The following is a 16,651-nucleotide window of genomic DNA, read 5'->3' on the forward strand; positions in this document are numbered from 1 at the left end:
CTACTTTTTGATTTACTTGAGTTTGTTTTTGTTAAATATATAATTAATTTCAATGCAGCAAATAAAGGTACAATTTATTAATTTTTGTATTATCTAGATATTTAAATAATGAGAGTTATATTAAGTTAGGTTTCTACATAACTGTAAAAACAAACTCAAATAAATGTTAGATAATTGTACAAAATAGAACTTTATAGATAACATAAACTTAGAGAACATAGCAGAGGCTTAATTTTTAATCAAAAATATGCAGTTTTATACATTCAAAAGAGGAATTTTACAATTGAAATTTTACAGTACCCTGATTGTTAAAAGTAGTTTATTTAGGTTAAGTACAATTATTAACCATACCACCAATGTAGTAAATATGTAATACATTAAGTTTGAAAATTTATTTTTATTTTGAAGAAAAATTCCAAGACACATAAGTAAAAAATACTTACAATTTATAACCAATTTTGAGCCATTTATTTGTTCAAAGTCTTTGTGATCCATACTATAATAGAACAGTTTGAGTATTTAAAAACTAATTAAACTTTAAAAAAAATTAATCTTTAGAAGACTCTTATAAAAAAATGTAATTAGAACTTTTGTTCAGTTTTTGTTGTATTAAAAATCAATTAATAAATAATAATTAATTTAAAAGTGTATTGTCAAAAATACTTTTTCTTTTTTTAACAAGCAGGTGTTTTTTTTTGTTTTACTAGATCATAAATGTTTATCTGTTTCAGAAGATTGAGATTCTAAATTTAAGTGTATAAATTTCAAAAATTTTAGTTATTCTGGTTATTTAAATTAATCTGTTAAAATTTAGTTTTAGGTTTACAAACAGTTTATTTAATTCAATTAAAATACTTCTATTATTATTTTATATTTTCAGAATATTTGTTAAGTTTTGTTATTTCATTTTCTAAGTTTAGCTGTTCAGTAGAAGGAGTGACTTTATTTCAAGTAGTTTAAAGAAACTCAATCAACTACTAGTGCTGGATGTTATTGATTAAAACTGAATTGTTTACCATTCTATTAAACAGTTAAACAAATTTTTAATAGCTTTAAATTTTTTCCTACTTACAACAACATATACTATACTAGATATTTATAGACACTATATAAAAATACATGGTGCTCTTTCAGTTTTATGTTTATACTAAATATTTTATGTATACTGACATTACCAATTCTCCCCTCTTATTCAATTTTGAGATATTTGTTGCATTTATTGTTATTGCTCTTGTAGAGGTCAATATTGGTAGTAATGGGCTAAAAAAGGGTGCTTACCATTTTTAAACTTAAAAAAACCAATTTTAATTAATACTAATAGTTTTTTTTTTAATGTTATATAACTACTATTTGAGTTTTTATGTTTTTATTTGTTCATTATTGTTTTAAAGTTAGCTCAGAGTGTTAGTTACAAGTAAATGGTGCAAAGCTCGATGACCAAAAGGTCTTTCTCCACACCAATCCATTGACCTAAGTTGTGAGCATTATATTTTTTCTTTCTTTAGGCTTAAAAAGTATTAACGTTTTAAATAACAGAAGTTAAAAACTTAGGTTAACTATCAAAATGTTCTTCTGTATTAATTAAATGAAAGCAGGGTAGTCATTGGGTTTTTAGAAACTTCTTAAAGGTTTTTTGTTTTTCTCCCCTGTCTTTTACTGTACAAGTTTTATTATTCTTTTTTGGTTGAAAATAAAATAAAAGGTAAATGATTGTATTTAATAGTATTAATTACTTAAGATACTGTCAGGTTATTTTAAATGTGTTACATAAGAAATAAAGCACTGAATATAGTTATTTTATTTAAATGTAGTAGTTAAGTCTTATTGTTATCTAATTTTTTATAATTAATATTAAAAGAAAAATTAATTCAATAACTTTTACATGATTTTTCAAGAACTCCAGCATTTTTAGATTCTCTTTAAAAAGTATCAAGTTTTTGATTAATTTTGCTAATTTTTCAAGTTCCAGTGTTTTCATATATATCTAGGTTTTTTAATAAAATGTCCACCCTGTGATTTAGCCTGTATTATTTTGTGTGTAACTATTGAAAGTGTGTGTTTAATGTGTTGATTTTTTTATTTTTAAACCTAGGCATAATTTAAAAACATTTCATTAACAAATTAATAAAGTAGTAACATTTCATTTTTGTAATGAAAAACAGATGTTTTTTTTTTGTTTTACCTTGTTTTAGTTTTTTTATTTTATTCAACTTTATTTAACACATTAATTGTTTATTTCTTAATTATTTAAATGAAAACAAAATTTATATGTGAATTTTATAGATAAAACGCTTTTACTAAATATTTTACTTTTGTTTAAACAAATATAGATGTTACTAAGGAAAGCTCAATATGTTTATTGGAAATAATAATTAAGATTTTTTCACTTGTAGCATTTTTATCACAGCCCATGAAAATTAAATAGCTACCAAGTTGTTATAGTAATTTATTATTTCCCCAGTTTAAAATAATTTTTTTAAAGTGTTTTCAAAACAATTTGTCTATCTGAAACATGATAAAGTTTTAGTTTTGGTTACAACACAGCTAAATATCGTTTTCATTCATACTTTGTAAACTTTCTACACTGAACGGACATACTTTCTGCTCTTAGATTAGTGAAACAGTTTAAAATATTCATAAATAGTACTTACATTACTATTAAAATTGCTTACAGTGGTAAATATAGGTAAAAATTAAACACTATGTTACAATACAAAGCTGTAGTGTAGCTAGAAAAAATGGATATAATTAATTATAATTACGTATGATTTTTACTATTTAGTTATATTTTTTCTATTAATAGAAAATAAATAATATCTAAATGAAATAGCTATTGAAACTAAGTTAAAGCTGTTTGTCATACAATGAAACACTTAATCAATCTAATATTGTTAGAGTTTTTTAAATGTGGCTTGATGGGTGTATGTAGGCGTAGGAGTCTTAAAAACTATGTATTTATATATTGCAAGATCGAATTCAAAACCCTTTAATCTATTTGATAAATACACAAAAAAAAGTTTATATACTGCTTTTTAGAGCATCGTGCTAATTTAAGAATAAAAACATTTTAAACCGCTCTAAAGTATTTTGGTTGGATGGTTTTTAATAAAATTATATATTTTATTATATTTTTTTTATATACGTTTTAATAAACTACTAAGTTTAAATTTAACTCTTTCGAACATTTACTTGTTACTTTTGTCTGGTTTATTTCAAATTACTTTTATCCGTAAAGTACTTTAAAATACAAGTAAATTACAGTAAAAAGTTTGACACTAAAACAAAACAAAAAAGCATAAATGTTAAATAAACAATTAAGAATAACAGTTATAACTAATTAACTTTAAAGTTATAAAAATTTCAAAGTAACATTATATCATCCAAATATAATTTTTTTACACCCGGCTTTCCAAAAAGGAAAAAATCGCCTTTCTGCAGTGATTTTGGCTTTAAAAATGCGGAACCTAAGAAAAAGAGATAAAAAAAGGGATATTCTACTGTGAATCGTAAAAAAGTATTTTATTATGTCATTTATTATCATTCAGTAGTGTTGTTACCGTTTAATGCATTTTTTTGAATATAATCCTAATGCAATTTCAGCTTTATTATTTTTTTATACTTTTTCCTTAAAGTTAAGGATCTTTTTTAAGTTTATACACAAATATAAACAAAACAGTGTTATTGTTAAACTAATGCAGCTATAATTTTATAGAGATAAATTAGAATACTTTTTATAAGTTTATTTAAGATCAGAAAATTGAATTAAATTTAATATTGATCTTAAACTAACTGTACTGAATACGCGTTATCATCAAAAAAAAGTGTTTAGTAATTTATTTATTTTATAGTTTTAGTTTTTATTTTTTTAGTTTTTAGCTCTTTAACTTCGCAATGAAATAACAAAAGATACAAATTTTGTTAGTATAACATTAATAAAGATTCTAAAAGTATAAACTAGCGGTTGTTAATCTTTTCATGTAGTACCATTTTTCAGAAGGTTATTATCAAATTTACTCCCAGTATACAAAATAGTGTTTAAATTTGAGGAAAAAATTAGACCTTTGAACTATCAGCTTATTAAATACAAAAAATAGTTAAGTTTAAAGAGTTTATTTAAAAAAACACGGTTAAAATACAAATTTATAAATTAAAAAGACAGTTAATAAAAACTAACTTACATAACTTATAGCACAAAAAAAATTATCCCTTAAAACAAGAGAATTTACCCCCAGGGGTATGATTTCCTTGGTTAAGCATCGCTGGTATAAACGAAAATCATACAAGAAAACATTCGATTCATATTTGCGCACTTTCAAATATAGTGTTTTAATAATTGTCAAATTCAAATTTTAAGCTGACCATGAGTTAATACTTTGTAATTTGGATGATCAATAAGCTTAAACAAGATAATATTGCAAGCAGTTATTACACTAAAGAGATCCCTATTATGAACTGTATTGTTACATCTAATATGATATATGTTTTCTAGTGAAGTTTTATAACAAGTGTTTTAAATTTTTATTTTAAACTAAATACAACTAGTTTTTTCTTCAAAGTTGCTTTTATACGTTTAATGATAATTTTTATTTAGGGAAAAAATATAAAAATAAAAGTTTGGATTTGAAAATAAAGACTAGGTTATATGAAATACAACAATTTTTGTCTAAAAATCGAAAAATTTATTAAAAAAACGGATTTTTTTAAATATCAAACTTTAATAAAAAGTTTACAAAGTTAATGTCGTTAAAATATACGTTTAGTTGTGTTTTGTATTAAATAAAAAAACTAAACAGTTTCAGTTAATTTCAACATTATAAGCTTTAACTTTTACAGGAATAAAAGAAAAAATCACAAAAAAAAATATTAAAATTTTTTAAAGTTTATTATTTTATATAAGTAGCACTTTCAATTTAGATAAAGTCAATTACTGTTAGTTTAGCGTGTAGATAAAAAAATTAGTTATTGAGGCTTAAGTTATAGACTATCGTTTATTTTGATGAACGTAATAGCTTCTATTTTATTATGTGGTATAAATTTATTGTATTAACTTTTTTTTGAGCTTCTTCTTAGTTGAAAAATTAAAACGTTAAAAAATTATAAAACTTGTCTTAATTTATTTCATTTAATAGTGTTCATGCTACAGTAAAATAATAGAATTTAAAAAGAGCTATTAAGTTAGGAAAATTGAGCTATCAAAAATTAGTCAGTAATATATTTCAACAATCGTAGCTCTAGTTTAGAGATAAAACTAAATCAACAGATTTTAAACACTTTTACACCTGAAACAAGCTTTAAATGGATAAAAGTTTTTTAAAAACTTTTAAAATTCAAAATACCATTTACATGAATTTGATATTGTTTTATCTAAATGAAGTAAATGAAGTATGAAGTCTTTAGCAAAAAAAACTTTTACCTTCAAAGGTTAGTTCGAATTATTGTTTAGAATATTTTAAAAAGGGTAAGTTCATTTTAACAAATTTAGAAAACTAGCTAAAAATCTAAAAAGTCAACATTTCTAAAAATAAGTTTTTAATATAACTATAAAGAGAATCAGGTGCACAAAAAAACCATTAAATTTAAATAAAACGTATTTTTTTCTTTGCAGCAGCAGCATTCAAAAGCTATGAATGGAAATTTTAACATTTAATTAAGGTATGATTTAGTTAGAGAACTCCAGTGTCAACAAGTTCCTTGATATTAGAGTATATACTTTGAAATTGAGTATTGTACGCTCCGTCTGGCTTAAACAGCTTGTCTAAAAAATCTGTATCTCCTAGTAAATTAAAAACTGTGTTTATGCTTTCTTTTGACTTTCCTTTCAGGTGGCATTCAACCAACTTGTGTACATAACCACGCATCTCAGTTATGTGTTTGCTTAGAAAAAGGGAATCGTATGAGTGTTCTACCTCACAAAAACTAATAACAGTCAATGCTGTGAGCTTAGTTTTAGCTTGTAAAAGTTTTGCGGTTTTAGCTTCTTCATCATTAAACTTGTCATTTCTTTGTAAAATTGCTATCTTGATTATAATCTTAATTAAGTCTTTTAGTACTTTGTTAGCTTTTTTTTTGCTTTCATTGTCTTTAACTATGTTGTACAACTCATCCAGAATACAACTTGTCTTATCATCAATTAACAGTTTGGATAGCTTTTTAGATGCCATTTTAGTGAGTATTTTCTTTTGCAACTGTGTTGCTAGATCTTTAGACTTTACTTCTTCTGCCATGTTTTGCTTTATAAAATTTAAAAAAACTCCTGAAACAATGTTTAATAAATTCAGTAACCAAAAACAATAAGACAAGTATTATTAATTATTACATTCATAAACTTTGAGGTTTTAAGTAGAAGTTGTTTCATCTAATATAGAAAAATTTAGCAAGTAGCAATTATTAAGTTTCTCACAAAAAATTATGTGTGAGATAAAATTTAAAAGCATAAAAAATTAGAAATGTTACTTTAACTGTGAAAAAAAACTAGATAATAATGTTGAGCAATAAATATTTAATTTTTATCAGTTTTTCATGAAAAGCTTCATGGAATGAATAAAAACACGTTTTTTTTTAACTTTAATACATCAGAAAAGCATAAAATATAATGATTTAATTAAGATAAAATTAAATTCTATAGTATGATTCATCATTATTTTAATAAGAACAGTTTTGTATTTTACGAGTTTACACTTGATTTTACTTCTTCACTTTTGTTAACGTCATTTTTCGTTACGTAAGCTTTTACTGAACCTTAATACTAATAAGTGCTAAATTCAATTTATAATTTATAACTTCTTTTTTTTTTCTTTTTTTTTTAATTGCTAAAATATCAAGAAGTTATGTATTAAAATTTTGAAAATTATATAATAAGTAGCTAAATATTAAAACAAAATAACTGGGTTATAATGGACTTTTAGGTACTTTTAAAATGTAAATACTGCGTATTTAAAAAAAAAAAAAAATTAATCTTAACTGTTTCCCCAGAGAATTCGAGCTCTTTATTAAGGTTTGTTAATTTCAATTGGTAATTTATCGTGAAAAAAAATACGTTTCAGTTTCGTGAAGAGTTTGTGCTCTAACTTGAATATATTTATCTTAAAAGTAAATGCATGTGACTTTTTTATGTTATAAAATATTTATCAAAAATTAAAACCTAAATTACCCTTAAAACTTTTAGACTAAATATAAATTTTTTTAAGAAACTAAAATAAACAAAACTGAAATTAAAATAAATTGAACTTCAAATGGTATTAAAAACAAATAAATTGTTTGTTTGTACTTTGTTGAACGTCTATAATTATACTCAAGCTAATTTGTTAAACTTTTAGCCATTATGTATAATATATAAAATAGTTCTTTTTTCAAAATAAATTCCATAATTTTTTAAATAAGTTTTGTTTAATCCTTTCAGAAAGTTTACAATTGTGTACATAAAAAGCAAGTAAATTTAAAAAAATACTAAGATTTGAAAATTTTTCTTTTTGATATAGTTTTTTAGAGTTATTAGCATGTTCGTCAATTGAGGTTTAAACATACATTAAAAAAAGTACTTTAGTTACAATTTATTAATAACTCTTTTTTTACAGACTCTTATAAACTTATTCGAATATACTAAAACAAAACAAAACAAAAAAAAACACTGCGATTTTATGTCAAAAATTATTTAAAGTTTTTTATCAAAATTTAACTGAAAAAAAAGTCAAGTAAAATGTGTAAGTTTATAAAACAAACTTTAGCTAAGGAGCTTTTTTTATTTTTTTTTTTATTTATATTTTTAATATTTAATATTTATTTATATTTTTCAATATTTATTATAAGTTACTCAAAGTTTTCGTTTATACAACGATCAAAAATATTAAGACCATTTGTATACAAATTTAAAAATTATACTATAAAATTTACGCAGTAGTAGAACGATATCATAACGTTAGAATAGCATTGTAACGCAATACCTATGCTTGAAAATAAAATTTAAAACGAATTATCCTGACATATTCTAAACATAAAATTTAAATTTGATATTTAATATTGAAATTAATGAATAAGACAACATACATAAATTAAACTATATAAACAAATTTTGTCTGATTATATTTCTAATATTCTCATAGTAAAATAAGTTTATTTAGTAAAGTCGACTTTCTACTAGCAACGAAAAATAAAAAAATTATTAGATTAAAGTTTCTCAAAAAAAAAAAAGTTTTGTAAAGACAAGTAATCAATTTTTCTATAAAGCAAAACAAAATAATACTAATTAGACGCCAGTTTGGTTTTTGAAATATGCAAACACAAAAAACATGATTAAAAAAAAATTAGTATAACAAAGTAGCTCGACATTTAACGTACTTTAATATCTAAATGTAAATCAAAATTTATTTTCACACATTTTAAAATCATTCGTTAAAAGTTTTCTTATATAACGTCAAATTAGTCATGCATTTACTATGTCATATTAAGTTTTCTACTTAATAATAAGGACGCTAAAAATTCAAAATAGACAACTCTTTTTTGCTAAAAACATGTTGCTTTGCTACTTAAAAAAGTTAGCTTATAAATTTTACTCACATTTTTTCATGTGTACAGTTGCTAAAAATATTTAGAACCAAGTATACACCACGTTAGAGATATTCAAATAATTAAATGTTGGTTTTTAAGCTTTTAGTATTAACCAAAAATTTTAATTAATTTCAACTTAATACTAAAAAAACTGTACACGAAAAATATATTGTTAGCCATTTCAAAAAAAGTTTTAATAACATAAGTAAGATTAAAAAACAATCACTAAACCTATTGTTAACAGTTTAATTCTTGTAGTAATTTTCATTTTATTTCTAACAGCAGCTTATATATAAAATACCAGGAAAGACTTTAAAATCCGATCTTATGTACCGATTTTATATAAGGAACTTCCTTTTTATCAACGCTACAAAGCATAAAACAGACTAAAAAAACATATTGTTTTTTAAAATTTGAAAAAGATTTAAGTAAAAGAAGCTTCTTAGAGTTTTTTTGAATAAACTATTTTTCATTTTTTTTATAATTAATTTAGTTTTAATTACATTAAGATATTTTAAGAGTTTAAATAAGCTGAAAAAAAAACAGTTTACAAAATTGACTAATTTTACCCAAAAAACGTCCACAAACATAATAGAATATATTATTTACTGAACTATTTAAGTTAGTTAATCGAAATACTTAATGTATATTATGATGATAAAACTGTTCGACAATATTTTTAGAAAGCAATAAGACACAAGTTTATCATAATTAAGCAAATAAAAAACTTTAATTAATAAAATAGTTTTTAAGAAAACAGTTAATTTACGATTTCTCAAATGTGTTTTTTTAGGAATATTTAAGAAATAGGAATTAAATTTAAGTCATATATGTTATAGATAACTTTTTAAAATCTTTATATTTGTTTATATTTTTAAGTTTTATAACAATTATTATTATTATATTTAGTTCTTAAGTCTGTTCATTTTTAATACGACATTTTTATCTTAGTTACAAGTTTAGCTTCTCAATAATAATTTATATACATACGAAAAAAATGTTTTAGCTGAATCTAAAAGCTAAACTTATAGTTAATTTAAATAAAGCTTAACAAAAAACATCGGCGAAAGTCAGCAGAGCAGAAGCCTGGACTTTCGTTTGCCGTGAGACAAGCTCAAGTTAAACAATATCACGCCAATTCGACCATCAGACCACAAGTTTCGGTAGACTGAGACCGGTTTCGTCCTTATTAGGACTCATCAGTCAGTCACAACCGAAAAACTTGTAGTCGTCAATCTACAAACGGTTTATCATGCTTTCACATGAATCAACTATTTGCTAGCAATGATCAGTGACGTCAGCATTGTCATTTGCCGTGCAACGTTTAAAACATTGTCCACTAAGCAAGACATCTGGCACGCTCGTTTTAGTACGATCAACAAAAAACTTTCGCCGATGTTTTTTGTTGATCGTACTAAAACGAGCGTGCCAGATGTCTTGCTTAGTGGACAATGTTTTAAACGTTGCACGGCAAATGACAATGCTGACGTCACTGATCATTGCTAGCAAATAGTTGATTCATGTGAAAGCATGATAAACCGTTTGTAGATTGACGACTACAAGTTTTTCGGTTGTGACTGACTGATGAGTCCTAATAAGGACGAAACCGGTCTCAGTCTACCGAAACTTGTGGTCTGATGGTCGAATTGGCGTGATCAACCCTATGTTTAAATAAAGCTTATTTATTACCTAGAAAGTAAATTTTAATACAATTTTTGCCTAATTGGTCTTTTTGGAGAAAATAAGCTGTATTATACTTAGTTGTAAAAAGCGCGGTAAACTTACTAATTATGTTTCAAAAACTTTAAAACAAAAATTTAATTAACAATAAACGAATTTCTTGTTAAATTTTTACATTTACATGTTTTTAAACGTGCTTATATAATTATTCTTAATTGATTTTACGAATTAAAGCAATAAAAATTTCAAAAAAAAAACCTGATTATTTTAAAAACATATTAATAGGCCGAATTTAAGGTTAAAAAAATTAAAAATTGATATAGCTTTTTATTGAAGGAAAAACTTAGTTTTTATTATTTATTTAAAATTTCATAACACTATATAAAAACATTCAGAAGTTGTAGTCAAAAACTCTAGCTTAAAGTTCCAATAAAGTTCTATTTTTTGAACCTGCATAAAAAACAAATTCAGCTACAAACTCGAACTCAATTTTTTTTATTTTCAATATAAACTGAAACGTTAAAAACTTTCAGTTTGTACTAAAAGGTACAGATTTTTTTTTGAATAACTTGATTAGAAATTAATGATAAAAAAATTCAATTATCAACACAAATTTAAACTTCTTTTGAAAATAACCTTATTACATTAAAATTTAATCAGTCAAACAAAATATATTTGTTAATTATTTTTACTTAAGTACGTTTATACTGCTGTAGTCGACGAAGATTTAAATGTCAAGTTTTAACAAATATCTTAGAAAAATATTTTAAGTTGTTTTCAAAAATATCGTCAATTATTTAAGATTTTCATCAACAATTTTCCTACTATATTACGTAGTAAATAAGATCTACGTACAATTACAACATAACAAAAACATTTTCATTAAAGTATACAACATAGCTTACAGTTGTATAAACACACATGAATTTTTTATAATTATTAACTTATTACTAATTTTTTGAACGAAAAAACCCTTAAAGTATTTAATCACACGACCTGGTGCACGAAGAACCTTTCGTTTATTGAGTCGCACACCACGAGTACCTTTTAATGTCTTGTCCAGGACAAATTATAAATTATAATTTGTTTTTCCAGGACATTAAATTATATTTTTATTTATTTACTCAATGTATAAATATTAATAACATTAATGCTTAGTTAAATTCTAAGCGTTAGTAGTAAAAAATATATAGAGTCTCATGAGATGTTATTAAAAAGTTTTGCAAGTTTTAAATACTTCAATGTAAAAAATAAATATATATATATAATTGAAAACATTACCTCTGCTTTAAACATTTGTTTTGTATATCAGCTTTAAAAGTATTTGAGCTCATAAAATTAGTAAAAAAAAGACGTATTTAAAACACATTATGTTTTAAAACAAGCTTTGTAATTTACACTAGACGTCTAAGAAAGAAATAATAACTTAAAATTAAAAAATCGAGTAGAAAATTTTAACTCAACATTTAAACTTATCAGTTAAAATTGATTCGTGATGAAGTTCTATTGTAGGTACTAATTTACCATAGAGCTTTTAAAAAAGTTATGATATAAACTGTTGTCGAATGTTATAATACAAAACTAAAAGTGTGGCTGTAAAATTTAATTAAATTTAGCCAATTAGTATTACTATCAAAAAGTCGTATAAATGTACACTGTACAGCTCTGTTTTTAACTTTTTTAAAGATAATAAAATTTCATTATTTTATATTTTTATTTGTAAAAAATATTCAAAAATTCTTAATCATTAAGAATATATATTTAATTAACAAGTATTTTGAACAAAAATAATTTGTTCTTGGTAAAATCATTAATTATTAATCTAAAAGTTTTGTCTATGAGAATGGAAGTTGTTAGAATTTGTATGGAAGAACTCTTATTTTTATCAAAATTTAACTACAATTAAAACATAAGAAGCTAACATGTATTTTTCAGTGACTTTTATGTAATATTCATAAAACTTACTTTCGAACTAAGTTTCTTTAAAAAAAGTAAGCAATAAGAACTTATTGAGTATTTTCTTTTTTAATTAATTGTTTAGTACTGTTTATTCTATCGAGTAAAAAATTATTGACACAAAATGTTATACAATTGAGTTTTGATATATAAATCCTATTCTTGATAAAATATGTATCAGCCTAGAAGTAGTATTGGACATAACGTTGTTAATCTAAGAATTTTTTTTTTTTAATATTGCTTGAATTAATCCTTTTTAGACTCAAAACACTATTTTTATTTGATAGAATCGATTGCCTTCAGAAAAAAAAAATAAAACAATGAAAAAAATTTTTTTTTAAATAAGGTTATAAAAATAATTTATAGATATTTGTTTTTAATGTATGATTTTCTAAAACAAAGCTTTTATAATTTATGTTTAAGTTTTTTAAATTATCTAATATTGTATTAATAAATTTTTTTTTAACTTTCGATAAAGTATCGAAAAACAAGATATTTCAAGAATATTCATTATTTTAGTACTTGTACTTTTTTCATTCTTTCATGATTATAGATAACTAGAGAAAAAAGTTACTTTTTGATTGAACTTTTAAAGATATATAAAAGTTGTTTAAAACGTTGAGTGTATTTCATTTATCATAAAAAATAGTTTTAAATAATGACGTCATAAGTTGTATAACAATTAAAATTAATTCCGGGATCTTTTCTAAGAGAATGTAAATAGCAAAAAGAAACAAACGGATCTTACATAAAACTTCAACAACAAACAATTAAAGAGAAAGATTAATTTAAATTAATCATTTATTTAGATTAAACATATAATGTTGTAATGTATCCGGTAAGTTAAACTTTTTAGACTGACAATTATTTAACTAAAGAAAAAAGTTTTCCCGTAAAAATAAAATAAATATTGTTTATCCCTTCTGAGACTATACTTTTTAAACCAATTAGTCTAACCAAAATATAAGGAGTTTTATAATAATATTTAAAGTAGGCGTTAAACTTTGGAGTTTAGTCAAAAATAAATAATATTCTTTAAGTAGTAGATTCTGTTTCATAAAGTTGTATGCTTTATTTGTCACCAATAATTTGACTTCTACTTTCAATAATATTATTATATTATTATATTTAAACTTTAAAAGTAAAATTATCAAACGTTCTCTATTCATGCATAAACCTAATATTTTCAATTTGTTTTTATATCGACAAAGATTGTAAACTGTTAAAGCTGTAGCTTTAAGTGACGTAAAAAAAACGAATTTTAAATTGATAAATTTCGTGCAGTATCTAAATATAGCTTTGTAATATATTTTTCGGAAGGTTAGAAATCAATTTAAACGTTTGAAAAATTTGTGAAAATATGTTTTTTCAATAGTTAGTCTCAAAACAAAACTAAAACTTATTACCTCTCATATTATAAAACTTAATTAATGAGATTACAAGTCCAATACAAGTCTAAAAGGTTGTTTTTATAAATCGTGAAAACGCAAATCAATAAAACTCATGCAGAAGCGATTACTAGAGAATGATTAAAACCATTTTTTCATATATATGTAAAAGTTATTACGATTAACTTTTTCATGAAAACGTATAGAAGAATAGAAATACAGTTAAGACTATTTAAACAAAATTATTAATAAAAATTTAAATTTTGCAAAGAAAATTTATCTTTACACAACACGCTAAATTAGTTTGATTAAATGAATTAGCTTTAATAAAAGCCTAAATTGACTTAATTTTTAGTTTATTAGTTTAATAGTTTGATAATAATATCGTTTAGTTTTTTGATCATACTTCTTAGATTTCATTAACTTTTTAGTAAGATATCTTAAATAAACTTAATAAAATATTTTCTTATTAAATACTATTAAATAGCTGCGATTTTAGGAAAATTTTACGATACGTTTGTTGGAAACTGATATCTAAGTTTATTTAAAAATACTCACATTTAAAATTAATAACATATAATTTTTCAGCGTAAACTATACCTTTATTTTTAATCTCATTGTTATGTAACTTCATCTTAGCTTAACTTTTATTTTTATATTAAATTTATGTTTTATAAACAATTGTATTTGTATTATTATATTTATAAATATTTTCCTATAAAAATTAATAAGTTTTGTACCATTTCAAATACATATATTAAAAACTACATTAATTCTAGTTGAATACCTTGAAAGTTTAACTGCTTTCTTAATTCAAAGTGTTTATACTTATTCTAGTGTTTCATTAAAAATTCTTTAATATAAACCTTCAAGTTTCGGTGATAGGAAGTAGTTACTATGACGTAACATCATGACGTAAAGTATCTAGGCAGTTTCCTTTAAAATTTAGTTGCTGGTGACGGAAGGCTTCATAATTATTATTTATCAAGTTAAATCAACAGACGCTATAATAATTCAACTGAAAATACTTTTATTTCTTTACCAAGAGACATGAAAACGTAACTTAGTTTACTCAAAATAAACAAATGTATCTAAAAGTATTAAAAATAAAACACCCTTTCATGCAACGGAAAACTCTAAAAAACCTGTATAATTATTGTTTAATGCTAGTCAAGTTAACAAATACAAAAATTATTTCTATTAAAAGTATGCTTAGCTTCAACTTTACAAGTACTTAAAAATTTTCTTAATCTAGCTTAACTAAACCTTATAATTAAGTTGTTATCACTATGCTTGTTACGATTACTACATTACTGCTTTACCAGAACTTTGCTTTTAACTTCTTATCACGTACTGTAATACTTAACTGTGATACGCCCCCTATTGCTTAGTTTTATAATTTTTAATTTTCAATATTGCAATATACGTATAGTATCAAACAGCATTTCCTTAACTTAGTTGTAAAAAAGTAATAAGTTTAAAGCTATACTTAAAAAAAAATATAAAATATAAAAATATTATATGAGAAAAATACTGTAATAAAAAAACAGATTTAAAGATTACATTACAATATAGTAAAAAAGTATCGATAAGTTTTATCAAATTTTATTAATTACTTAAAATAAAAACATCAATACATTTAACTTTTTTGAAAAGTGTAGAGACACTTAAGATAGTTAAGAAAAAGGAACTTTACTTTAATTCTTTTTTTTCGACTTAGGTTTTATTTTATAAAAAATCTTATGAAAGAAAACGAACAAATTTTAGAGTTTTACTTAAAAAAAAATGATAAATGTAAAATATTCAAAGATTAGCATACTTGTCTATGACTTTAAACGTAAAGATCATATGCAATAAAAATTAATTTCTTGTTTATATTTGAAATAATAATTCATTAGACATAATTTTTCAAAAAACGAGATATTGACTATAACGTTTTTCTGCTTGAAAAATTTTAGTGAGCCATTTTTTAATTTTACAATCTAAAAATCTAATAATCATTTAATCTAATCAAAAATAATCTAAAAAAGTCTCTTATAATTTACACATAAGAGTCGTAAAAAAGGTTAAATAGAATGTTTATAAATAACGTTAAAATTTTTTTTACAAAAACTACAAGAATTTATAGTTGTAAAACACTTTTTGTTTTCAGATAAACATTCTTTTTTTACTGTATACTAGTGGTTTATTGAACAAAAACAAACAATTGCTCACACATTTTATGGTTCAAGGACCTGGATATACAAAAGACCCCTCGGTCATCGAGTTGCATACCCAACGTTAATAAAAGTTATAATGGTCTAAAAAATAAAAATAAATAAATTTAAAACTTTACAAAATTTAAACTCTAAAACGAAAAAATCTTTTAAAAAATGACACTATTAAACTCTACAACATTAAATGTTTTTCTAACAAAAAATATCCAATAAAAATAAAAAGAATTTTTTTATAGTAGTATCTAACATTATACACACATAAAGTTTATATTGAATTCTACGTTAAAAGGTAAAGTTTCAATCTTAAATGTTTATAGTTTTTAAAATTATCAATAATTTCAACAAATAAATTAACCTTTTGTTTGATTTTAAAAAAGGGAAAAAATGATTAAATTATTAAATAAATTTGAAGTTGTTATAAGGTAGGTTTAAGAAAATAAAATTTAAAATTTTATTAAAAAATAAGTAATGATAATATAATATATAACATTTGAAAAAAACAATAATAATAATAAATAAATAAAATAAAGCTGCAATATTCAAAAAATTAAAAGTAATATAAAGCTGTATTCAACAAAATCAAAAAAAAAATAAAGATGAAATTTTGCTTAAATTAAACAACTATCAGTTTTTACAAACTTGAATAAATGTCTAAATATAGGAGTTTAACTAAACCAAAATAATAATACAAACAAACACAAAAAAGCACTTAAACTGGTAAATAAGTATTTTTTGAAAGAAATAAAAATTATAAATAAAATATAAAACTATAGTAATCATAAAATAAGTCAATCTATTACTAGTTTTAAATTTAATCAGTAATTTCAGCTCATAATTTAAGTATATTACTTCAATTTTTTCTGGCAA

The 16,651-nt window shown here is 22.6% G+C and overlaps 2 protein-coding genes across 2 annotated transcripts in view; both read right to left on the reverse strand.

The window, feature by feature from the left end:
• LOC145834152 (cilia- and flagella-associated protein 74-like) overlaps positions 1-536 on the reverse strand; it is a 35,116-nt gene extending 34,580 nt beyond the window's left edge. Inside the window, exon 1 of the mRNA XM_082941514.1 lies at positions 444-536. Within this exon, the coding sequence (XP_082797640.1) occupies positions 444-495 (52 nt within the window). The 5' untranslated portion in view covers positions 496-536. The remainder of the gene's footprint in view (positions 1-443) is intronic.
• Positions 537-5,443: 4,907 nt separating this feature from the next.
• Positions 5,444-6,245, reverse strand: LOC145834301 (tumor necrosis factor alpha-induced protein 8-like protein 3). The gene has a single exon (XM_082941698.1). It carries the CDS (start codon positions 6,222-6,224, stop codon positions 5,664-5,666), a length of 561 nt encoding a protein of 186 aa, XP_082797824.1. The 5' UTR covers positions 6,225-6,245; the 3' UTR covers positions 5,444-5,663.
• Positions 6,246-16,651: the final 10,406 nt, after the last annotated feature.

This window comes from Thalia democratica, chromosome 4 (assembly GCF_965202585.1).
Source record: "Thalia democratica chromosome 4, ktThaDemo2.hap1.1, whole genome shotgun sequence".
Taxonomy (NCBI): domain Eukaryota; kingdom Metazoa; phylum Chordata; class Thaliacea; order Salpida; family Salpidae; genus Thalia; species Thalia democratica.